The 26,418-nt window shown below is 33.0% G+C and overlaps 3 protein-coding genes and 1 long non-coding RNA gene across 10 annotated transcripts; 1 reads left to right on the top strand and 3 right to left on the bottom strand.

Annotated features, from left to right (window-relative positions):
• Positions 1 to 378: 378 nt before the first annotated feature.
• On the bottom strand, positions 379 to 22,572 carry LOC110814928 (ubiquitin hydrolase). 3 transcript variants are annotated; one of them, XM_088222411.1, is made up of 4 exons: positions 22,280 to 22,572; positions 21,933 to 22,184; positions 21,076 to 21,279; positions 379 to 596 (listed from the first exon to the last, which is right to left on the bottom strand). In XM_088222411.1, the coding sequence occupies exons 1-4, from the start codon at positions 22,286 to 22,288 to the stop codon at positions 546 to 548; spliced, it is 516 nt and encodes a 171-aa protein (XP_088078537.1). In that variant the 5' UTR covers positions 22,289 to 22,572; the 3' UTR covers positions 379 to 545. The 3 variants fall into 3 exon arrangements, with proteins under 3 accessions (XP_088078537.1, XP_021898208.1, XP_021898207.1); XM_022042516.2 differs by lacking the exon at positions 379 to 596 and adding an exon at positions 20,334 to 20,571 and having other exon boundaries at positions 21,933 to 22,178; positions 22,280 to 22,571; XM_022042515.2 differs by lacking the exon at positions 379 to 596 and adding an exon at positions 20,334 to 20,571 and having other exon boundaries at positions 22,280 to 22,570.
• Positions 1,087 to 1,626, bottom strand: LOC148253574 (uncharacterized). Its single transcript, XR_015821434.1, has 2 exons — positions 1,466 to 1,626; positions 1,087 to 1,291 (listed from the first exon to the last, which is right to left on the bottom strand). It is a non-coding gene; the product is annotated as an uncharacterized LOC148253574 (long non-coding RNA).
• On the bottom strand, positions 2,142 to 5,195 carry LOC110814878 (putative serine/threonine-protein kinase PBL28). Of its 2 annotated transcripts, none has more exons than XM_088222713.1 (8): positions 5,037 to 5,195; positions 4,130 to 4,699; positions 3,999 to 4,022; positions 3,433 to 3,918; positions 3,224 to 3,339; positions 2,876 to 3,136; positions 2,599 to 2,799; positions 2,142 to 2,464 (listed from the first exon to the last, which is right to left on the bottom strand). In XM_088222713.1, exons 1-8 carry the CDS (start codon positions 5,134 to 5,136, stop codon positions 2,396 to 2,398), a joined length of 1,827 nt encoding a protein of 608 aa, XP_088078839.1. In that variant the 5' UTR covers positions 5,137 to 5,195; the 3' UTR covers positions 2,142 to 2,395. The 2 variants fall into 2 exon arrangements, with proteins under 2 accessions (XP_088078839.1, XP_088078840.1); XM_088222714.1 differs by lacking the exon at positions 5,037 to 5,195 and having other exon boundaries at positions 4,130 to 4,314; positions 4,421 to 4,488.
• On the top strand, positions 14,612 to 20,371 carry LOC110814850 (uncharacterized). 4 transcript variants are annotated; one of them, XR_015821433.1, is made up of 5 exons: positions 14,612 to 15,909; positions 16,253 to 16,367; positions 17,172 to 17,787; positions 17,998 to 18,285; positions 19,817 to 20,371. XR_015821433.1 is itself a non-coding variant. In XM_088222410.1 (4 exons), exons 3-4 carry the CDS (start codon positions 17,199 to 17,201, stop codon positions 18,078 to 18,080), a joined length of 672 nt encoding a protein of 223 aa, XP_088078536.1. In that variant the 5' UTR covers positions 14,612 to 15,909; positions 16,283 to 16,367; positions 17,172 to 17,198; the 3' UTR covers positions 18,081 to 18,566. The 4 variants fall into 4 exon arrangements, 2 of the variants coding, with proteins under 2 accessions (XP_088078536.1, XP_088078535.1); XR_015821432.1 differs by having other exon boundaries at positions 19,753 to 20,371; XM_088222410.1 differs by lacking the exon at positions 19,817 to 20,371 and having other exon boundaries at positions 16,283 to 16,367; positions 17,998 to 18,566.
• Positions 22,573 to 26,418: the final 3,846 nt, after the last annotated feature.

The following is a 26,418-nucleotide window of genomic DNA, read 5'->3' as shown; positions in this document are numbered from 1 at the left end:
TTTATTTACATTTCTTTTCTTTCTTCAGGTGTATGTTACATATGAAGCAAAGTTGAATTATGCATACAATGATATTTGGCATTTTACAGATTTAAAAGTGTTTTGGATTTTAGAGACTTTGGTATCTTCTTTTGCTGGATTAGTTTCTCTCAATCCAAACATTCTCATCTGATATGTCCCGTTAACCACCAGCATCCATAATACCAAGTTGGACTTTTCTCTGATGGCCATTGAAAGAGGAAAGATTAGAGTGAGTTTGAGGGCGAAGATGAAGAAAATATTCATATAGATGGATTGTCAGATTTGCTTTCAGTTTTAGTATTAGGGTTTGTTTCTGTATTGGTTTCAGTCCAAGGAAGATAAAGAGCAGGATGAGCATTTCACCACTAGCAATAATATTGTCTCACTGTCATATCTCATCCATGAATAAGTTTGGTCTTAGCTACAACTAAACCATATATTACTAATAATTAATGTACTTTTAACTAATAAATTAAACATTAAATTACATATTTAACCTTCTGTATTAATCAATCAAACCCATTTCAAGTTGCACAGGCCGGTACCAAGCATGAGAATAGTCCTGGCATTTTCTTCTGCATATTACAAATATATATTAGTTCCAAATAAATTAAAAAAATTAAACTAAATTTAAATTAATAACCCAATTTTTTAAAATTTATATATGTAATATACATTTCAAGACACATGAATTCTTTTAACTTTTTTTATTAGAAATAAAGAGTTATACCACTATATTTATTTGAATTAAGAACACACATTACACCCATATATACCAAAAGCAAGATCAATATCATATATATTCATTTCAGAAGAATACATACATACATACCCATCTGAATTGTCAGTCGGCAAAACAACATTAAAATTTATTTGAATGGTTCAGTTGGCATCTGGTGATTTTTTATTCAACATAATAATCACTCATTTTGATTGATATTTCTAAAAACATACCATACCCCACCCCCCAATAATGACAAACACATTCATAATTTTCTGAGAGAAAAAAAATTTGAAAATTTTGAATAAAATAAAAATTATATAAATGGGGAAGGCAAAACGCACCCGTTTTGACGAGCGGAGGAGCTCCGGAGGAATCTTGTAGAGATCTTCATCAACGGGTTTGTGGGGCCTAACAGGCAATCTGGATCTTACGACGTCGTTTTGTAGCTGCTTACTCCCTTTACTTGCCGGTTCACTCACGTCACACACCTTTCCTTTGCTTTCTCTGCTCCTTGACGTGCGCGCCTCGCTTTTCCCCCACTCTCACCTGCAATTTTCCCTTAATTTTAATTTTAATTTTATTTACAAGTTTCATTCGTTAATTATTTCTTGTACATCAATAATAATAAAATTAATATAAAAAAAAAACAAACAACTAATTCTTTTAACGATAATACATAAACGTATAGCTCGACTCGAAATAATAATTTCATAAACATACAGATTTTCCTTCCTCATTTTCTTTCGACAGATTATCTGATGATCTTGCAGGAAAAGTGAACGAATAATGAGAATTAGAAGCGACAAAGAATTGACAAAATCGGATGATATTACGCAGGGGATGAAGTGTCGTGGGAAAGACGAAATGTTGGGTATTTTATACAGTAATAATGATAAAAACGATGCCGTTTGGGTTTGTATATAAACGATGTCGTTTCGGGTGTTTAAAGAAGATGGCTCAAGCTTTTCCTCTGTTCCTGCTTGGCTTTAGATATTATTTTGGGCTAATAGATTAAAAGAGATACAAAAACTTTCTAATTCAAATCATTAACATACAAATATTTAAAATAAATATTAATGGTATATAACTTAATTTATAACTTAATTTGTTATGTAAACTTTAAGAATATATTTAGAAATAATAATTGAGATTAACATAACTCTTAAGATACATGAAATTATTATATGATTCTTATAATTCTTATATATATTAAAATTCCTAAGAAATTAAGTATTTTTTAAGGAATTTAATCATTATTTAAAAAATATATTTTGGCATTATTCCATAAATTAAGAATAATTTAGATATGTCTCTTAATCTTTTTTAAAAAAGTTTGGATTGAGAACTGCAGGATAATATAAAATTTCATTTAAAAAAAATTAACTTTAAACTCCTGAATTTGAATTTATAAACTAAAAGGAATGAATGCTGATTAAGAGCTCAAGCTCTTATTTTCTCTAATTGTGCCAATAAAAGAACACACTCATCTGTACTTGATCACAATGAGTGAAGTAGAAAAAAGACTTGATTACAGTAATATAAACATCACAAAGTAACCTAGTTCATCACTAGTTTCAATGATACAATACTCGTTAACAATTATATATGAGTATGAATCAATGACAAAAAGATATAGCTCAATTTGATGTGTCAAACTGGAATCACTTCCATAGACTTGGCCATGGATGTTTCTGTCGAGTTTATCTCCACATTACTTTTCTGCAAACATAAGAAATGGAAAAAATCAGATGTTCTCCCCTGTGATTCACTCTGTTTTGAAAAGCTATATAGAGTTGTATATGTATTTGTTTGTGGGTGTGTTGGGATAACTAGAAAAAATTTGGCAAACAAACCATTTCAGTCACTGTGTTCTTCCAAGCCTTCTCAATCTCCTCGAAGACAACATCGATGGTGGGGCGACCTTTGCTTGATTTTGCGATACATAGAACAGCAATGTGCAAGATTGATTCGAAATCTGCACTATTGACATTTCCATTTAATCGTGGATCTTCGAAGTCAGTAAGTGGTCGCCTTCCCATACTCACATCCTTTGCCTAAATCTCAAAACCAGTACTCTGTTATTTTCATATGAATATGATCTTATAGACACTCGTAAGAAAAAAATATTACCTTTCTGGTGAGGTGTTCTCTGGCATCGAGATCTAGTTCAATGACTCGTTGTCCTGATAAAAGCTGCAAAGTAACAATACCAAAACTATATATATCACTAGCACATGTTAGCTTGGCATTGCTCATGTATTCTGGGTCCATATAGCCTATGGTACCCCTCACATCTGTGAATACTTTACTTTCTTCCATTCCAAGCATCCTTGCCAATCCAAAATCGGAGAGTTTTGCTTCCAAGTTCTCAGTTAAAAGGATATTAGTAAGCTGCAAAACAAAATACCCATATGCATATATAATGTCAACATTAAAGAATAAACAAACTGTATGAAGCTAGAAATTAAGTTGTATTACCTTAATGTCTCTGTGTACTATACATCCATCTATATAGTGATGGAGATATCTCAATGCAAGTGCACAATCTCTTAAGATTTTTACCCTTTTTTCCCATGTAAGAGCAGTATCTTTTCCTGAATTTAAACATACAATAGATTAGTATTAATTCAGAAACTAATATACTTCTGAATCTGATATAATGAAAAAATGTGGAAAAGTAATTTTACTTAGTAGATGTTGAGCTAAATTTCCTGCAGCACAATATTCGTAGACCAAATATTGTTCTCCATCCTCAATGCAGACACCGAATAAACAAACAAGGTTAGGATGTCGAATCCTAGAAAGACCTTCAACTTCCCTTACAAAAGAATCAGACGAGCTACTTTTATTGATATGCTTGATGGCAACAGCTTGCCCACTAGGCAAGTAACCTTTATAAACCTGCCCAGCACTTCCTCGGCCTAGGTATTGTCTTCCATTTTCAAGGTTTATTGCATTTTCAATCTCGTCCTTGTTAAATCTATAGAGGCTTGAAAACGTAACCTCTTTGCCATCAACATTTTTAAGAGGACTTTTTCTTCTCATATTGCTCTTGTTCTTGTTCTTGTTCTTGTTCTTGTTCTTATTCGTTGCGAGGTACTTTATCAGAACAAGGATGAATATTAGTGTGATTGTCGCGATAATTATTGCCAATAGTGCTTTTGCGAGGATATCTGATGAGCTAAACAATTTCAATCAATATTCAGAATAATCAAATTAAAAAAATCTGGAATTAAGAGTTTCATATACTCACTTTTGACTTTGAAATAACCTGGTTCTGTCAATAAATAAAAAAAATCATGAATCAGAATTTATACATAAAGAAATTATATCAATCTATCTCTCGTCCAATTAGCATGCGTTGACACAGTCTGTTTCCCTTACCAATCACATCCAAAGCTGATAAACACCTATAAAAATCATCAGTTGCATACGAATCATTCAATAATGTAGCAGCAATAGAAGTAACAACAGCGAATCCACACACTGCCTTCTCGTTATCATCATCATGCCTTCTAAGCTCCTCAAGCATAGACTCGATTGCAGACGATACAGCAGCATAACATGCGCTGCAGGCATCATCAAATGAAGGATTAAACCCAGAACACCAAGCTACAGCTGTTTGATACGTCTTCTTATTCTGAATTACTTCCAACGAGAGTTTTGAGCACTCACCGCCTCCATAGAAAAAATTATCCAGGCCACACAATGGCACAGATGCATATCGTTGCCTATGAAAAGAGCCACTACAATTTGTCCATAGATTTTCTTCTATGAAAATATTGCCATGATTCGTGGTATGCGCATGGAGTGCTAGGCTTTTCGAGAAGGAAGTGAGCACATTTTGACAGCAAAGAGTTGAGGGAATGCTATTCCAGTAAAGGACTTTCTTGTTGTTTTGAAGACAGTCACCAACTGGCTTATAAGGGTATGCATTGAAATCTAAAACACATGCTGCATTCATCGAATAATTTATCTTATTAGAAAATTAAGTTAAATATAAATTATGAATATGATAATTAATACATGTTTTTTAAATTTTTCTATTAATCTCTCTTTATTCTTTCTTTCATTTTATAATAAAATATTATATAGAACTAGATTATTTTTAAAAAAATTTTCTAACAGAGTTTTTATATGAAATTAAATAATTACATATTTTTTTTAATATAAAATTGAAGTAATACATATTAACTATAAATTTAATCTATACAACGAGAATATCATTAGGAAATGATTAAACTTATTATTTATAAATTAGCAAGTAGAAGTAAAAAAGAAAGTTATGTACCGGTGGAACCATCTGGGGAGTTTAATTCTTGCGAAGATACATAAACGAAGAAGGCCGGAACAATAAAGACTAGGTTCAATGAAAGATAACTTATTTTCATATCCTCGCTCGACGATATCGAAAAACGATTAGCCCATGAAAGTAATCAGAATATGATAACAAGTCACTGAAAGTTTTCACAGACAATAAGTGAATTCTATATTTATAGAAATGATTTTTTCTTAGTAATCATCTACTAGAATTTGAATATACTTATTAAATAGCTTGCTTCTTACAGCTAGCTTCCTTCTAACCTAGGATTCTCCGAGAATATCATTAGTATAATTTTTTGCTACTTCTTTAAACTGGCTGAGGACTCCATGGACTACTAAAGGATAATTATATATATATATATATATATAGAAAGCTGTTCTTAGGAACCAACTCCATTGCAGTTGTATTCTATGTAAAAAAGGCCATATATCTATCTATGCCCTCAATCATGTTGTTGTATCTTCAGCTTCTTTTATACTTTTTTTTTCACGATATATTCTTTTTACGTGAAAATAATACGTACGGATGATCATCAAGCGTGTAGATAGTTCATTAATTTACCAAAATTAATTTTAATGATGTTACAGAATATTACAGCACAGCATTTCATCGTTTGATAAAAGACGAAATTATTTTAGTAGAACTTGTAATTTTATATTAAAAAATACGTAATTATTAAATTTTATATAAGGTCTCCTGTCACATATCATTAATAACTCGAGTGAGTTTAAAATTTTAAAACAAAGAAAATCTTTTTATTTTTAAGAAAAACTTACCATATTTTGATTAAAGTGTTTTTTACATAATAAAATTATGCAATATAATATATCAATAGTTTGTTCTTAATATTTATAAACCAAATAACTATAATACATAAAAGACTATCTAATAATAAAAGAATAACTAGTTTAAAATTTTAGAAAATTACAAATATTAACCAAATAAAAGTATTTAAAAAATAAAATTTGGATTAAAATAGTGATGAAAAACAATTTCTTTTTATATAATTTATTCCTTCTTTTTTTGTGTCCCACACGAACAATGGATATGCCAAGAGTGTTCGGTCCTGAAATCTGGTTGACATTAACAGTTGTGACATTTGAACCAACTCGATTCGTAGTATTTCCAGGCTTTGTAAGGCTTGAAAAGAAAAAATCATCTGCAGTCGCCAGTTTTGGATCTTTGCAGAATTTTCCATTCACAAACACTATAAAAAACACAAACAAAACTTTATTAGTTGCAGTCTAAGAAATCAATATAAAACTAACACAAGCTCAATACTTATCATCAATGTGGATTCAATGAGAAAATGTAGGAAACTTCCAAAAGAATTCGTGGTACGATGAGACCAATACATACGATGGGCCATTCGTACCCACCCAGAAGTCCTGTTGTCTGATGCAGAGGCAAAGGAGACTGCCATGGCTGCCAATAGAGAAGACATTACTGCAACGAAGTGAAAAACTTTCATGGTGATTTCGGATTCTTCCCTTCACTAATTTATTGCTTGATTGAGGGAGGGATATATAGTGGGTATATATAGATGATACAGGAAATTATATGTTCATAAGCTTTTCTCGTAGCAAACAAAAATCGCCGGCTGTTTAATATTTGTTTCTTTTTAATAATATCAGGGCTGAAATCATTCTTCAACAACTACAAAATTCAACTAGTTTCTTCATATACTGACATAAACTGGTTTTGGATCAGAGTTTCCATAGCTGATAATTAATACAGTAGTTATGTATATATAGTATGTATACATATATATATATAATATTTCATATTCTAAGTTGTTAAAGCTGCAATGAAAATGACCCAACATCTACATGGCTAAGTAGAATGGTAAAAATCCTTACTTTTTATTGAATTTGACAGCTTCTTATCAGAATATATAAGTAAACATCACATTAATTGCTGTTTCTCCAAAAGCCCTGATTGGATGTCTTACATGACTGTTCATTAATATTATTTACGAACGACTATGTAAAAGTTTATTGATATTTAAAATTAATCATATTTGAATAATAATTTATTAATGTCTGACAATGACAGTTATTTTTATTTAGATTGATAAAATAGTATAATTGTATATTTGAGCAAATTTTTTATTTTAAAAATATATATAATTAAATATTTAAATATATATATAATTAAATATATAAATATATGTAATATCTGGTGCCGAAATTTGGCATGTAATTAATTTTAATATTCTAAAAATATATAAAAATCTATTTTGAAATTAATAAATTTATTTAATAATAAAAAATAGGTTATGGATAAAATTAAAAGTAATTTTGGGAAAGGGGGTGAAAATTTGGGTTCGGATGATATTTTTGAAAGATAAATCAGAAACTAAGAGTTAAAATATAAATAAAAAAAATTTGGCCACATAGGACCGCCCAGTCAGCAGCTTCGACGACTCGGCGCTACGCGAGAGGCCACACTAGCAATCCGCATGCCCCGCGATCGGACGACTCAGAAGCGATCCCACGAGTAGGGACGGTCTAGATCTGTTTCCTCCTTAGGCACGATCGGACGGTCGAGATTAAACGTGATGAACAGTCCAGATTCATTTCCTCTTTAGATGCGATCGAACTGTTAAGATCAAATACAATGAATGATCTAGATTAATGTGAGATGAATATAAATATTTCGCATCACACTAAACCTGAACCTTAGGCGTCAGCCTCCCATCAGAAAAGAAGAACTACTAGAGAAAGGAGCCGACCGCCAAAAAAGATAAAAATTGTCCTACCCGCTCAGAATTCGATTCCGAGCACCCCTATACCAGTATCAGAGCAAAACGAACGGCGGGTAAGTCGAAAACCGCCGGCAAAACCTAGTGAAGCCGCCGTGAGCAAAACCCGCAACCTCATCCGATGAGCCTCTTCTTTTTTCCTGTTTCGTGGGATTTTTCCACCATTGTGTTCACTGTTCTATTTTTTACAGATTGACTGAAGAAAAAATCTCAGCCGCTAAGGTGAGCCGACGAAGTCCCCATACCTGAAAAATCCCACCACTGGTAAGTTTCTATTTTCTGATTTTTTCGGCCAACCGAGACCCCCTAACGTATTTTTTCACAGGAATATGTATAAAGGCGGCCAAAACTGGCCGAAAATAGCCAGGTTGAGGTAAACCGCCGCCGTGGATGGTGATGTTGTCGCCGGAGCACGGCGACACCGCCGTGCTGGAACTCTGAAATTGGCCGAAAATGATTTTTAACACCAATTTTGAATTTTTCGGATATTTTTATATACGTGAAGCGTGTTTTAATCTTTGCATAAAAATTTAAAAAATCCGAGGACTGCGAGTGGGCAAAGTAGAAAGTTCGGTATTTCAGATACCGATTTGGGTAAGAATCCATCACCTTATAATTTGTTATGGAATTGAAGCTTAATAATCAATAATATGGTATTTTATATAATTTTAAAATTTTTGAGAATAATTACAGGTCACTAATGGAGTCAGAACCGGTTAGTTATTTATTTATTTGTCTTATTTAACTGATTGTATAATTTTACAATTTTAAATACATGATAATATACTAGAGTGGTTAAATGATTCAGTTATACTTTCTTGATGCATATATTACTTGTCTTGTGTGATTTATGGTTAATTTATAAAATTAAAAATTAATATGCAAACAGAAAATTGTTTGATTATATGAATTAATGAATGGTTGTCTTACTGGATATCCTAAGAGATGGTGGACGAACCGGGTACATAGGGAACCTTACCGTAAATATTACCTCATACCGGATGGGGTATCGATGGATGATATTTTTGGCACTCATACCGGACAGGATATCGATAGATGGTATTTTTGGCACTCATACCGGACGGGGTATGGGACAGTCGATTAGTTGACAAGTTTAGATATTGGTTCACGTGTAATGGAACATCCCTATGGGCGCCCAGAGATATTAGTAAGCAAATAAAAAGGAAAAGTTATTGTTTTTACTCACTTAAATATGAGATTATAATGTTATTTGAGTTATTCACTCTAAAATTGATTTTGAAAATCTCACAACGGTAAGTATGCAATAAATAATTTTCTTTATGATAAATGAATTTACTTAAATTAAGAGCCTCATTGATTGTTTTTATGATTTTTACCAACCTTCAGTTTCTGTATCAGTGAGTAGTATGATATTCTTACTGTGCTAGTGTAGTTTACCTTTTTATTAACTATTTCAGATGAAGAGAACCAAGATCCAAATCGCGATCAATAAGAGGATTATGAATAGTTCACCACTCAGACTCCCTTCAAAAGTTAATGAAGGTCGTCCTAGGATGCTCAGTTATTTACTTTTCGTTTATTTCTTTAATTTTTGTTTGTTCTTTTAGGAGTGACATTCTCGTAACTCTATTGGGCATTCTAAATTATTATGTAAGGAATCTAAACCCTAACTGTAATGTCCGGAACTGAAAAGGAGATAAAGACATGAATTGAATGCGGAAGCAAAACAATAGAGTTTAGGATTTACATTCTTTACACAATAATTTAGAATGTCCAATAGGGCTACGAGAATGTCTCTTCTAAAAGAATAAATAAAAATCAAAGAAGTAAGCGAAAAATAAATAACTGAGTGTAGCAACCCCAGAAATTTAAAATGGAAATTATATTATAAATATCAAATGCGGAAGCGAAGTCAAAATTTGAATAACATCCCTTACACTAAAACCAAAAACGTACTCATAAAATATAAAAGATTAAACTACCTAAAGGAGAAACTTGAAAGAAAAAAACTATGAATGTGACTAGGGAGTCTTTAGGCGTCCCCTTCGTCGTCCTCCTGCGGAACCGGCTCGAGAACGATATCCTCTTGATCTGAAATGATTAAATAAGGAATGAACTACACTAGCCCAGTAAAGACATCACGATATCTCACCGTCACGGAGGTAAAGGTGGGTAGAAAACACAAAAAGACCAATGGAGCATAATTTACAACAAATCCTTTTATTAATAATAAAACCTTTACCATTCACTTACCTCGGTGAAATTCATAAAACAATATATGAAAGCAATAACATCATCATCATCATGAAAACATATATATGAACTGTATAACATAATACCTATCAAACTTTTCGTAATTCAATCGTTACACAACATATTTTCCTGATTCACCAGCCCACTAGTATCCATGGGGATCCATAGGGGTCCCGCTACCCGTTAATCCTTAACACTTGAAATCCATTCCAGGGCCGTCCCCATACCCCGTCCGGTATGGGCGCCAAACCATAGACCTCATTACCCCGTCCGGTATGAGGGTGAAACGGGCCGTCCCCATACCCCGTCCGGTATGGACGCCAAAACATAGACCTCATTACCCCGTCCGGTATGAGGGTGAAACGGGCCGTCCCCATACCCCGTCCGATATGGGCGCCAAAACACATAAGATCTCTATACCCCGTCCGGTATGGGAGACCACAATCCCGGTAGGGTTCCCTACGGACCCGGTCCGTCCATCATCTCCCAGGATATCTAGTCAGGCTGACCACATTATACCATTACCCATTTACATAATTTTTCATTCTCTTTTTCCTCAGTCAGCATCATTAATCCACATACAAGCAAGCAAACAGTAATTTATGCTAAACAGACAACATACAGCATCAATATTCCGGTCATTTAATCCATAATCAATAAAACAGTAAAATATGCACACGAAACTATAAAATGAAAACATCGAACCTCATGCTGCATTTAAAACTGTAAAACAGGCCAAATAACAGGTAACCGACAAATACACTAGACTTGGGCTCTATTAGCGACCTTAAGCAATTTCACACATTCGTTGATTCATGAAATACCGTTTTATCATTTATTGAACTTTAAAACCGTGATAGGAAATAATGTGAGGGGTCCTTACACGTTTTGGGGTCCGAACACGGCTTCACAGTGCGCCTACAGGCAGTCCCTAATTTTCCCTGAATTTTTTCTCGGGGAACTGAAACGCACTCTGGTACCTGCACGTGTTCCAAAAAAATCCCAAATTAGGCCCAAGGCCCCTTTCGGCCAATATCGCAACTCCGGCACGGCGGCTCCGCCGTGCTCCGGCGACGGCACCGCCACTGGCGGCGGCGATTCGCCTCGGGCTGGCTGTTTTTGGCCGTTTCTGGCCGAATTCGGCCACACTGGCATCGGTCCCTGCGAGAAAACAACCCTAGGGCCCTCGGGGGGCCAAAAAATCACGGAAAAACAGAGCTTACCGGCGGCGGCGCTCTCGGGTGCGGCGGCTCTCCGGCGAGGTTCGTGTTTTGGTGATTCGGCTCTGGTCAACCTGTAGAGAAAAGAATGGTGATCACGGTGATATAAAAATTGCATCAAACGGAGGCCGGGAAGGGCCTCATCGGAGGCAAAAACTGAGAAGGGGCGCCGCGGCGCCGCTGGGCTTCGGCCGTGTATTCCGGCCGTTTGGCCGGGATTTCAGCTCCGATTTGGCCACAGGAGGAATCAGCGTAGAAAAACGAGTCGGGGGTACGAAATTTACCTCGATCGGCGGTCAAAAATTTCCCCGGTGCGGCGGCGTCCGGCTTCTGGTTCGTCTTCTCCGGCGAGCGGCAGGCGGCTAGGGTTTGTGGTCTTGTGTGGGGGTTCTATTTATAACCCTTTGCCTTTTGATCTCAGCCGTCCATTTTGTTTTAATCTGGGCCGTCCGTTTTTGATTGAATCTGGGCCGTCCGTGTGATTTCATCTGGACCGTCCGATCGCACGCTTGATCTGGGCCGTCCGATCGCGCCTACGAGGATCTGCCACGTGGCCCATTCCGAAATGACGTGGTCTTGCCACGTGGCAGATCCCGGTTGGCCGGGACTGCTGACTGGGCCTGCTGACGTGGCTGCCGACGTGGCTTTTTTTTCGGCCCCTTTCCGGGCGCTACACTGAGCATCTTAGAATGACTTTCACTAGCTTTTGTAGGAGTCCGGGTGGTGAACTATTCATAACTCTCTTATTGATCGGGATCTGGGTCTTGATCCTCTTAATCTGAAATAGTTAATGAAGGAATGAGCTACACTAGCTCAGTAAGAATATTACACTACTTATCGATACAGAAAATGAAGGTTAGTAAAAATCATAAAAACAACCAATGGAGCTCTTAATTTAAGTAAATTCATTTATCATAAATAAAATCACTTATTGCATACTTACTGTTGCGAGATTTTCAAAATCGACCTATAGAGACAATAGCTCAACAACATCATAATCTCATATTCAAGTAACTAAAAATAACAATTTTTCCGTTTTATTTGTCTACTGGTATCCATTGGGGTCCATAGAAATGTTCCACTACGCGTGAACCAACATCTAACCTTGTCAACTAACCGGCCGTCTTCATACCCCGTCCGGTATGAGTGCCAAAAATACCATCCCTCAATACCCCGTCTAGTATGAGGGTGAAATGGGACACCCTCAAACCTCATTCGGTATGAGTGCTAAAAATACCAATCCTTGATACCCCGTCTGGTATGAGGCGACGTTCACGGTAGGGTTCCCTGTGTACTCGATCCGTCCACCATCTCAGGATATCCAGTAAGGCTACCATTCATTCATTCACTTAACCAATCAATTTTCTGTTTACATTTAATTTTCAGTTTCACAATGTAAATTTAAATCAATGCAAGACAAACAATACATGCATCAAGAAAATACAACTGAATCATTTTACCAATTTTTGTATATTATCGTGTATTTAAAGCTATAAAATCAAACAATCGGTTAAATAAGACAATAATAATAAATAACCGGTTATGCCTCTATTAGTAACCTGTAATTAATTCTCGAAACTTTTTAAATTACATAAAATTCCGTATTATTGATAATTAGACTTCAATTCCATAACAGTAAATAAGGTGAGAGATTCTTATTCGAATCGGTATCCCAAATATTGAACTTTTTACTGCGTCTACTAGCGATTCCCGGGTTTTCTAAATTTTTTTACAGAAGTAAAAACATGCTTCACGTACCTAAAAATACCCCTAAAAATTCAAAATCGGTGTTAAAAATCTTTTCTAGCTAATTTTGAAATTTCAGCACAACAGCACCATCGTGCTTCAGCGACAGCACCACCGTCTGCAGCGGTTATTTGCCTTAGACTGGCTATTTTCGGCCAATTTTAGCTGGTTTCGATCGGTTTTATACTCATTCTTGCGAGAAAATACTTTAAGGGGCCTCAGTTAGCCCAAAAAAATCGAAAGACAAAAACTTACCAACAGCGGAATTTTTCAGTGGCGGCTCCGCCGACTCACCTTCGTGGCTGGCGGTTTTTCTTCGTCAACTTGTAAAAAATAGAATGGTGAACACAATGGTGGAAAAATCACACGAAATGGGAAATAGAAAGGGGCTCATCGGATGCAATTTTTGGTTTTTTTTCGCGGCAGCACCGCTGGACTTTACATGTGGTTTCTAACTCATCCACCATTCTTTTTGCTTCGATTTGGCCATGGGGGTGTTCAAAATCAAATTCCAAGCGAATAGAAGAATTTTTACCTTTTTTGGCGGTTGGAGGTGGCTCCGGCACAAAGGCGGATGGCGGTCGGCTTCCTTCTCCGACGAGGGGCTGGTGGTTAGGGTTTGGATTTGGTGTGAAGTAAGATATTTATATACATCTCTCTTAAATATGGATCGTTCATCGCGTGTGGCATCGAGTCAGCGTACCTTACCACGCAGCGCACTCTGGTTCGTCGGGGCTGCTGACTGGGCATTTTTTCTTAATTGTGTTTTGACTCCAGTTTTTCTGATTTTTCTTTCAAAAATATCCCCCGAACCCAAATTTTCATCTTTTTTTTCTCAAAATTATTTTTAATTTCATCATTTACCTATTTTTTTCTAATTTTACATTAAGTAAAAAGTTATAAATTTAAATTTTATATTTTTATATATTTTTTTTTAATTTTAAAATTAATGTCGGACTAAATTTTGGGACTGTACATTACATTAACTCTATTATTTTTGTTCCACATTTAATTTATAACTTTATTTTTTTTAAATTCTAGAACTTTACAATATGTGTATAAATAAAATTGATATAATTAAAATATTATATACATGTATAATGTATCAGTAAAAATATAAATACATATATATGATAAAATATATATATAATTAAATATATTATATATATATTTATATATAATTAAATATATATATATATATATAAATTTATGTATATATGTAATAAAATATATATAATTAAATATATAAATATATGTATATATAAAACTATATAATTAAATATATTATAAATATGGATATATAATTAAAAATATAAATAGATATTTATATATAAAAAATATATATGTAATTAAATATATATATATATATAATATTTTAAAAATAAGAAAAAGAATATAAGAAATGTTGAACAGAAGAAATTAAAGAGAAGAATAATGTTGTAAATAATAAAAAATATTATCAAATTATCACAAAATTATGAAATTTATAATTTTTTAAAAAAAAAATCATAGTTTTGAGAATTATAATTTAACTACAGAAAAAATTGTACAATGTATTTACAAATGCAAACAAACAGAAAAAAAAATATCATGAAAACTTTTTCATGAACAATCATCAAATAAGGCCTAATCTTCCCACTCCTCCAGTTCCCGATCTCTCTGCAGCTCTCTCTTCTCTCAAAACCCCCATCTCGCACCCACACCAAACCCTCGACTCCTCTAAAATCCTTTCCCTAAACCCTCATTCTCTCCTCCCGAAACCCGGAAATGACAATCTCGTCGCTTGCCCCGTCAATTCTCACCATCTCATGCCAACTGAGTCTCTCTTCCTCCACTCCCTTCACTGCCCGTCTCCTCTTGACCTCACTCCCCTCGTTGCTTCTTTGCATTTCCCAAGTTCCTTCAAGTCATCTTCCGAATTACAACACGAGACTCACTTTATTCAGTCTCTAGAAAACGCCGGCGATTCTGCTTCTCTTTGGATGATTACGTAAATTTTGGGTCTAATTTTTTTTATAAAGATTGTCCAGGTGTTGTCAACTTCTATGAGGTTGATGGTATAAGGAGGACCTTTCAATTGCCTAGGGTTTTATCTGTTGAATGCGCTAATTTTGTAGATTTTGGTGAGAAAGAGGTGAATTGTTTTGACATCGAGGGCTTTAGTGTATTGCCATCAGATTTCTGGGCGGATTATCTCTATACATTTTCTTTTAATGTTCTCTGCGCCTTTTTGGGGTTGAAAATGGTTGATGAGGGCGATTTGAGGAAATGGCTAATAGCTAATTCTCCACGCTATGGAGTTATAATTGATGTGTACATGAGGGATCATATATCGGTCCTGTTTCGATTGTGTATTAAAGCAATCGTAAGGGAAGCATTTGGTTTGGTAGAAACAGCCATGAAAGGTGCTGAATTAAAAGGGAAATAACCAGAGATGAATTTGAAGTATAAAAGGTTTAACTGTCCTGTTCTGGTTCAAGTGTTAACATGGTTTGTCTCTAAACTTTCAGTTTTATATGGGAACGTTAATGGAAAGTTCTTTTCCATTGATATTCTTAGGCAATGTATAACAGAATCTGCATCACGGTTGTCGTTGTCTCCGTGGGAAAAACAGGTGATTGACATTCCTAAATCAACAGAAGGATTTGAGAGATTAAAAAATAATGGCATACAGATTGAGGATATGAAACAGGAAGAGCCATTCGAAAAAGGTGGAAAGTGTGAACTGAAGAAAAGAATGGAAGGATCTGTTGTCAAAGGTGTGGTTTTTGTGTCTCAAAGTAGCTGCAGCCATTGCAGCATTGCACAAAAGGTCCCTTCTCGAAGAAAAGATCAGGGAATTGCGGTTTAGTCAACCAGTAACAAGATACTAGCGGTTTGTTATCTCTCTTTTATGATTTTCTCTTATATATGCTTTGCTTTATTTACTTTGTGAACTTTTAGCGTTTATTTTCGTATTTAAATGATGATTTTTCATTTTAACTGCTTGCATGTAGTTTATTTAGCACTGCTACAAATGCAAATTTCATGTTTACTTTATTCTCTTACTTATGATAATGGTATTGTTTGAACCATTAATACTTGATTGTAATTGGACAACTAACTTTTCTATTATTGTTATTGCTTTGTAATACTGATATTGTTTAGAACATGTACATCTTGTAATATTTTGAGTTGTAAGGAATATACTCATAAATGTTGGTTGCCTTGATTCTTAGAATGACTGAACATGATATTCTATCAATCAGAGCTGAAGAGGAGCGGAAAAACCATTCCAATTATAAGGCTATCATTGAGCATGATGGGCTCCCGCGATGACAAACATCTAACCAGGTATTGATTTTTCATTTTCCAAATTAATATTTCCCAAGTCATGCATGGGTTGTGTTTGAATTTAAGACCATGGTCTAAGTATATTAAAGAATTGACATAATCTTTTATCAAATGATACGTCTTGAAGTCTTCTCTATTCTTCTTTGTTGCTTTTTTTCTGTGGGAACTTCCACCTTTTAGTAGCTCTCAGTTGGGAAGATGTTTCATGTCTGGTTCTAATTCTTCAGATGTTGCACAAAGTGCAGAGGCTGCATTGCTGTTGGGAATTGAGTTGCTAAGTAAGTCACACATAAGTTACGTAGTGAGCCAGAGGGTCTGCCAAAGTATTCAAAAGAAATTTTGAATTTTTCATGTACTTAGTTATTTTCATTGTATCATAATTCCAACTGAATGCCCAGATGGTTTTGCCAGTATTAATACCCTGGTTCTCTCTGAAATTTCCTTCAAAAAGAAACTAAAAAATTTTCCTAGTTCCTATATATTTTCACAGCTCATTTGGTTCATCTTTTATTCAATTCCTTTCTAACTCCAATTCTAATTTTTATGTTAGTTTTAGATGTGCAATTAAAACACAATTTGTTGTGGTTTAGTTACTCCAGTTTCCACCTTGAGTAACAAATAAATCAAACATGACTTTCGTAGAAATTATAGTTTTGTACATAAGTTTGTCTGTTTCCTACATGCAGTACTGCGATTTGCCATTTGGTCTTAGAAACCTTCTCCTTTGCTTTATATTGAACCTTCAGATGCAAGCACACAAATATATATATTGAGAAAAGCTTGATGTGTATGCTTAATTTATAGGTTAGGAGAGATATAATAGAGGAGTACATGGAAGAAATCAAGCAAGCAGGGAGTATTGGATGCTTTGAGAAGGTAGATGAAGACAGAGGAATGCTATCATCCAAATCAACATCTTATCATGTAAACACCATGAAAGTTGAAAAGCTTAGAAGAAGCAATGTTGACATATCTGAAGAAGCAAGAAGTACAAGAAGCATGGAAGACTTTCATGGGAAAGAAGTAACAAATGATTATGATACCAAATCTAGCATGTCTGAGGATGATTTGCCTAAAGCTTATGAGAGATCAAGACGGGATCATCATGGGCACTATGAACATTTTGTAGATGATAGGAGGAATGATAGAGGAAAACCTAGTAAGGAGTATCATTCTGGAAGCTGGCAAAAACGCAAAAGTCATGGCAGGTCATATGAGCAGAGCGGTCATCGGATGGAACAGGATGTTGATAATTTAACTATAACCAATAATCATGCTGTTAGAAGGTCTTCTAGTCAAAACCATAGATCAGCATATTTTTCCAATCGTAACCTTCAGAGGAGTACCTTTGACCATCATGGTTCGAACTCTAGAGTACAAAATGCATTTGAAGATAGATATGATCCTTCTGAATCAAATGGTTTGTATGAAGATGATATTCCAACAATTCTTTTGCTGTTTTGCTGATCATTATTTTCTGTTGTCAATTGTTTGTCTAACCTTGTGGAAGCCAAAAAATTTCCAAAACACTCTTCAGAGAACAGTATACTGCATGTTGATAGGCTAAGGTAGTAGTTGTATATGCTATTGTATTTCAAATGATATTCTCATGAGTTAATTCTTCTTTTAGGATGTATCTTTTTGGGGGATTCTCCAAGTTCTAGATGGAGGCTGCTTGCACATATGGGAGTAGTTCCAACATTCATACTTTGAGTTCATTTTGCTTGTAGTTGCAATTTTAGATTACAGCTTACAAATGCGAAGATTGCAATTAACAGGCTCTGCCAGAAACACGAGGAATTTTGTTCTTATGAAGGGGATTTGCAGGAACCATTTGTTACAAGGTGGTTGAAAGAAATCTTGATGACGGCCTTCCCAAACTGGTTGATTTTGTTTCTAAAGACAAAAAAACAGCATGGTATATCTTTCTTCCTTTGTATTCACCTTGTATTGTTTGATATCATCCCAGGTGAAGCTATTCTGCTGATTGACATAACAAGGTAGCCATAGTATTAGCAGCAACTTGGTGACTTTTATGTAAAATGGATGATATGGTATACTTCCCTCATCTCTAGAAATCTTTACTTATTTGTTACCTTAGACTTGTTAGCTTGCTTTTGTAAATCATCTTCTTTTAATCAACACGTACAAGAATGTAATATTTTGTTGTCTATATAAGGTAATATCATATATAGTGAACTTTAGTTTTAAAAAAATAATCCTAAAGTCATTTTTAGTAAATTACTTAGAAGTGAGAGTTTGATTTTTTTTTTGTGGGTAGAATATTTTCCTCAGTGTTCTATGCACCTCCAGTTCTTCCCCCTCCCCCCACTCTCTTCCCTTATTCTTGAATTTCTATTGATCCATATGGTTTCCCTTCTCCTGTAGGTTCTTCTATACTTACCCTTCCATAACCCACATCTCACACCTTAACCCTTATCTTTCTTTTTAACTACACCTGTCAGAGACTAGATTTTTATATTGGGAAACTTGTCATCTTCTGTTCCGACCAAAAACAGGCAGCCGAAGAGTTTTGACACCTGACTAAACACAGCTCCCAATTTCCTTTTGTTGGGTCTTCAGGTCTCATTTCCCCATTGTTGAATCGGTATCAATGGACAGAATGGTTGAGGCTTATCCTGACCTCCATAACATCTTATTGCAACAACTTATCGATAAGAGATTACTACCACTTGCAGAACACTGATGATGCTCTTAGGAATCTACTTTATCTTCTACACGAGAAAGAGAAAGGAACTTACTACATGCATTTCCATATTTCATTTCCAAATTACTCAGAATTCATTTGCTTTAAAACTGGTAGTTTTTGCAGAAAAACAAAGAAGGAAATTCTAGACAATACTAATTATATCTAATTTCAAATCTACTAAAGATATATATAGGTTTTGTTTTTCAATTGAAGTGATCAATTTTTATTATGTCATCTGAGTTAAATGCTATTGACAATTTCGATTTAATTTATACATTTTGATATTTTCCTAAACAGTGTCTACTAATTATCTTGTCCTAACTTCTTCCATTGACAACCCATTCATGTGTTTAATGCATTTTAAACTCAAGATCTATATCGAATCATACTCATAATTTTACTATATTTTGTTTAGAAATTAGAATAATCCTTTGAACCTAAATTTGAACTTCATGAAATGCTAGGTAAGCTTCATTTAACTCTGAAATGAATATTCAACTACCCCTTTATAGTTTTATCCTTTTTACCGTTCAGAAAAAGTCACCCCTGTACTTTTTCATTGTTGAAAAGTAAAAAATAGAAAATTTTGTCTTCAAGAAACAGGCAATCCATCTTTTTTTTTTTTTTTTTGCATAATGGTTTAATTACATTGTCAGCTTTTTGTTCTGTGATTAGTTTTTGGGTCATGAAGCAAAGCTGAATTATGCATACAATGATATTTGCCAAATTGCCTCATTAGAAAAGGGCAAGCAAGAACCTACTCAATCGACTTATTCATGGAAGTAGGGGGGGCGCCCAGCGAAAAGGTAAAAAAGTGAATTTTGCTGGATGAATTCATGGTAAGTAAAGTGTATATTTATTTATTTTGTACTTGTATGCAATTAAGATTGGATTTCACTAAAAATCTAGTCAAACTGAAAGAAAATAAACTCAATAAATGAGTTTGGTGAACCCATTCTGATCTAGCACAGATTTGAATTTTTACAGATTTAAAACTGTTTTGGATTTTAGAGACTTTGGTATCTTCTTTTGCTGGATTAATTTCTCTCAATCCAAACATTCTCATCTGATATGTCCCGTTAACCACCAACATCCATAATACCAAGTTGGACTTTTCTCTGATGGCCATTGAAAGAGGAAAGATTAGAGTGAGTTTGAGGGCGAAGATGAAGGAAATATTCATATAGATGGATTGTCAGATTTGCTTTCAGTTTTAGTATTAGGGTTTGTTTCTGTATTGGTTTCAGTCCAAGGAAGATAAAAAGCAGGATGAGCATTTCACCACTAGCAATAATATTGTCTCACTGTCATATCTCATCCATGAATAAGTTTGGTCTTAGCTACAACTAAACCATATATTACTAATAATTAATGTACTTTTAACTAATAAATTAAACATTAAATTACATATTTAACCTTCTGTATTAATTAATCAAACCCATTTCAAGTTGCACAGGCCGGTACCAAGCATGAGAATAGTCCTGGCATTTTCTTCTGCATATTACAAATACATATTAGTTCCAAATAAATTAAAAAAATTAAACTAAATTAAATTAAATTAATAACCCAATTTTTTTAAATTTATATATGTAATATACATTTCAAGACACATGAATTCTTTTAACTTTTTTTTATTAGAAATAAAGAGTTATACCACTATATTTATTTGAATTAAGAACATACATATTACACCCATATATACCAAAAGCAAGATCAATATCATATATATTCATTTCAGAAGAATACATACATACATACCCATCTGGATTGTCAGTCGGCAAAACAACATTAAAATTTATTTGAATGGTTCAGTTGGCATCTGGTGATTTTTTATTCATTCAACATAATAATCACTCATTTTGACTGATATTTCTAAAAACATACCCCACCCCTCAATAATGACAAACACATTCATAATTTTCTGAGAGAAAAAAAATAAATAAATTATGAAAATTTGAATAAAATAAAAATTATATAAATGGGGAAGGCAAAACGCACCCGTTTTGAAGAGCGGAGGAGCTCCGGAGGAATCTTGTAGAGATCTTCATCGACGGGTTTGTGGGGCCTAACAGGCAATCTCGATCTCACGACGTCGTTTTGTAGCTGCTTACTCCCTTTACTTGCCGGTTCACTCACGTCACACACCTTCCCTTGCTTTCTCTGCTCCTTGACGTGCGCGCCTCGCTTTTCCCCCACTCTCACCTGCAATTTTCCCTTAATTTTAATTTTAATTATAATTTTAATTTTATTTACAAGTTTCATTCGTTAATTATTTCTTGTACATCAATAATAATAAAATTAATATAAAAAAAAACAATTCTTTTAACGATAATACATAAACAACTCGAAATAATAATTTCATAAACAATAATAAATTTGCTCCTTTCACTAATTAAATTATGGGTTAATTAAAAAAATTAATTTTGAACCAAAATTTCATGATATTATTAACGAGAATACTAAAATAACAACTTTATAAACAAGAATAAAATTTGCTATTCCACTGACTAAAATTATGGGTTAATTAAAAAATTTCATGATATTATATTTTGGAGCATGGGTTTTTTCTCGTCTTTACATATAAATATATATATATATATGAGTGGAGTGTACAGAGTAAAGCCAAAACGACAACACTTTCCAAAGACTGTCACTTTGAGGACCAAATTTTTCTCTTTTTTTCTCATTTCTGGCTTATCCTTTTATCTCATTCTACAAACAACCACAAAACTCCATGTTCAAACTTCTGCTTTCTCTGCAAATAATACTCTCTTTCTCCCCAACCAAACAAGAACAAACACAAAGAAAAAGGTAAAAGAACAGCATGAAAAAGGGTCTGAGCTGAAGAAACAAACCTTTTTATTTGGAGGATCCAGAGTACGAGAATGTTTCTTGAAATCAACAGCATATAAATCATTATTGTTATTAGTTCCACCGCCAGCAAGACGATTAAAGTTATAAGGATCTGATTCACCAGATGAAGAACTGAACCTCAGTAAACCAGCTTGTCTTGCACTCTCGAAATACTGAGTTATTGGTAGATCATTTGCATGATCCCAGTCTCCAAATGCTGGTATTTGCCCACTTCTCTTGTAGTAGTACTGATCCTTCCAGAACCCAAAAAGAAAAAAGTAAACTTTCAATAAGAAAAAAACAAACCCAGGAAGAAAAAAGAAAAAAGTATGAGCAGAGAATTACTTACATGTTCCATCGCGAAAGGTGGAAGGAATGTATGTAAAGGTGATGGAGTTGCTCAAAAAGGTGTTTAAAAGAAGGTATAGGGAATGGGGATTGGGAAAAAAAAAACCCACAGAGGATATAGATATAGATTCTGTATAAGTATAGGCAAACACAGAAGAATGGTTAATTTAGAGAGAGAAAGTTTGGAGTTTGCTTTTATGGAAAACAGTTGGAGCACAGTACTTGAAGAAGAGAAGAGAGAAGAAAGATGAGAAAGAAGAAGTTAGGGGGCTTATGTTTTGTCAAACTTTCTCACCAGATTTAAAGCCGAAATTTTTTGGAAATGATTTGATTTTGTTTTTGTAAAATTTAAATTTATTAAACATAAATTTCAAAGTAAGATTTTTTTTTTTTAATTTTAAAATTGAAAATATAATATATGAATAAATTATAAAAAAAAGTATTTATTTCTTTAGTACATGTGTATCAGTTTGGTTGCGTAAATATTTGGAAATCTAAGCCTGTGACACTTCAAAATTCTTCTATAAATGACACAGGCTAATATATAAATATGTACAATAAAGCAGTACCGTATATGTATATTATTGTACATATTATAAATTAATAGTAATTATTTTATAATATTCTATTTAATAAATTAAAATTTTAATGTATTAATTCTTTTAATAAAATTATGTTAACAAATGTAAGTTAAATTTGAATTTATTATATTTATAAACGAATAAAAAAATCATTAATTACTATAAGAATATAAATAAATAATTTTTACTGGTTTCACGCGGTAGACAGACAGGCGGGTCCCCCATTCTCCATTGCAGGTTTTTTTGTTCACATAGGTTTGGGAGCTTTAACTGTTACAAAAAGTGAGAGTCATCAATTTTTATAAAATACTTTTTATTCAGAAATTAAATATATATATATAATAATAATTTATTAATAAATTATATTCTTAATTTTATTAAATTAAATATTATAAATTAATTATCAATAATATATAATACAATAATAAAAAAAATAAATCATATTTTTAATAAAATATTTTTTTATCGCTTAACAAAAATTTTTTACGGAGTAGGACAAAGTGAACACTAATGGTGTATATCGTGCTACCATCAAAATTTCTTGCTGTGTTGGTCTTATCAGATATGAGAATGGAATGAGCATTGAGAGCTTTAACGGAAAGATTGGTAGTTGTTCGATTCCGCAGACTAAATTTTGAAGGTCTTCGATAGTTTTTTATAATTCGCTTTGAATATTAGACACCGCAATGTTATTTTAGAAATGGATAGTTTTTTAAATGTATGTTTACTTTTTTAAGAAAAATCACTGTACAAATGTGCATACTACACTTGTTCAGTAAATCAAGAACTTCTTTTTATATAATTGGCGTGTCTCAATTCAACAAACTTACTATAAAAAAAATAAATGAACATTGATTTTTCATTACAACTAGGTCTCCATCAACATATTCAGATGTCTGGTGAATAACTTCTCATAAATGATATGGTATGTGTCTTTTGACTCTGATATGCATGAAGAACTTTTATGAATAATTTCCCTATATTGTAAACAATATATATATATATATATTGTCATTCTGATCATATAATTTGATTAATAAAATATAGAAATTAAAAAAAAAAAAAAAAAAAAAAAAAAAAAAAAAAACTTTTGCCTGCAGGAAAACAAAGAGAGTAAAAACAGCTTTCATGTCTGCAGTGTACATATTATATATTATAATGGCTGTATGGCAATTACAGGCTTACTGTTGAATTGGTGCCTTCTCCACTAAAAGCTACCCTCTGTTTTTCTGTAATTAAAAATAAAGAGAAGAGACAGATAAAGGTGGAAGGAAAGGAGACATGAACAACGACTTTTTGAATTGCAGGTCAAATTTTTCCTTCCACATCTTAACCTAATTTTGGACTTCTGACTCTTTGCAGACTCCATTTTTCAAATTAAGTTTAAACCAAAATTATGTAATTTTTACTCTCTTTCTCTCTCTCTCTATATATATATATATATATGTGGGTATATATCTATATGAGGTGGGATATTCAACAATTGCTTGAAAAAGAATTGAGTTTAAAATAATTTGATTAATGGGTTGGTTCAACTTTAGATAAACCCATTTAAAAAAGACTAAGACTTTACCTAAAAATTTTGGACTATAACGAGTCTCATAGACTAATTATTGATTGCTTCAAACGCCATCACCAATAATAGCTCTCTGTTTTTCCATATTCTTGATGCTTAAACGTGATAGGTTCGTGGGTGAAGATTAGTGGAAAATGAAGCTCAAATGGAAATGGAAATGGTAATGGAATCTTGTATAATACAGTCAAGATATGATATTTTATAATATGTTTTTATATCCCCAAGCAATAAAATAAAATACCCATTTCATTTTGTTCTGTAACTCATCAAAAAGATGACAACTTGGGGGATGAATTTCCATGGAGGAAAGAGAAACTGAGTTGATGAAAGAAAAGGATTTTGTCTGGCAAGCATGAAACTACCAGTCATAATGTATTTTTATATCCCCAAACAATAAAAAACAAAATACCCATTTCATTTTGTTCTGTAACTCATGAAAAAGACGACAACTTGGGGGATGAATTTGCATGGAGGAAAGAGAAATTGAGTTGAGGAAATATAAGGGTTTTGTTTGGCAAGCAAGAAATTGTCATTCATAATGTATTTTTACACCCCCAGTCAATGAAACAAAATACCCATTTCATTTTGTTATGTAACTCATCAAAAAGGACACAACTTGGGGAGGGGGTGAATTTCCATGGAGGAAAGAGAAATTGAGTTGAGGAAAGAAAAGGGTTTTGTTTGGCAAGTAAGAAACTTCCATTTTTGCAGAGAAAAATATAAATTTAAGAAAAGAGAGAAAACACCGGCTCCTCCCCTCTCTCCCCGCTCTTTTCTCCATCTGAGTAACCTCGTGGAGTGATTTGTGCTACCAAATCTTGACTTGTGATTCAAATCAAGTTATTGGGGAATGTGAAATGGGAAAAACAAAGGTAGAAATTAGACCCATTGCAAACATGAATATTAGTGCATTGGATTTTTTACTCAAACCCTTTTCCTAAAAGAGTCAATTCCATAGAGAAATAAGGAAAGGAAAAAAAAAAAAAAAAAAAACTTAATCTTTTTCTTTTTTGGAAGTCAAAACTGGAAGTTACTCGATGCCAGAGTGAAGAAAACAGGGCTGAACTACTCATTTTGTTGCTTGTTTGCTTTTGAAAACAACCGACCATGGAAAGACAGGCATGGAAATTAGAATAATGGGATTTCAAAAAAATAAACTTGTCATTTAATTAATTTCATTTCCAAGTTTTAAAATTTAGGTATATTTTATTGTTATAAATAAGTTATTAGATGAGTCCAAATGTTGAACTCTTAATAGACTTATAAAACTAACCAAGTCCAAATTTTGAACTCCAAATGAGTATGCAACGAATATGAATTTAATGATTTACATATCTTGCGCTCATTCCATTATATATATAATTAATAATTTTTTTATTATTTCATTTTAACTTTATTTAAATTAATTAAGTTTTAATTAATAAATATTTAATATTATATATTTTATATTTATTACTCACGAAGTGGGTGGTAGATAAAAAATTTTTCACTCGTTAAAATTGTAATAACATTTAAATTTTAAAAACTAATTTAATAATTTATTTTTTAAAAAACTAACCAAAGTTATTATATTGACATAATAAAGTAGTAACATCAAATGTTCTTGGAAAAGAAAAGACTTTAAGGAAGATGCTTTAATTAAGCTGTCAACTTTTTGGGTACCAAATCATTCATTCTAATCTTGTGGTAATTTCATTAAACTCTTTTCACTTTTTTATTTTATGATGTTTTAGTACCAAATTAAAATGTACTTTTTTCAACTTAAATTTTTAAATTATTCTTAATAATTCTAACACTATATAAAATACAAATCCAAGAATAATTTTAAGAAATTATCGAAATTCAAATAATAAAATTATTCAAGTTTATATAAAACCTCATATGAAATTAAAACAATACAATTTTAAATTTCATAAATTTTATTGTAATTTGGAATATAAGAATTTTTTTTTTTTTTTTTTTATCATCATAGCATACTTATGC

This window comes from Carica papaya, chromosome 6 (genome assembly GCF_054855325.1).
Source record: "Carica papaya isolate Zhongbai chromosome 6, ASM5485532v1, whole genome shotgun sequence".
In the NCBI taxonomy this organism is placed as follows: domain Eukaryota; kingdom Viridiplantae; phylum Streptophyta; class Magnoliopsida; order Brassicales; family Caricaceae; genus Carica; species Carica papaya.
This window is presented reverse-complemented; position numbering and strand designations above follow the sequence as displayed.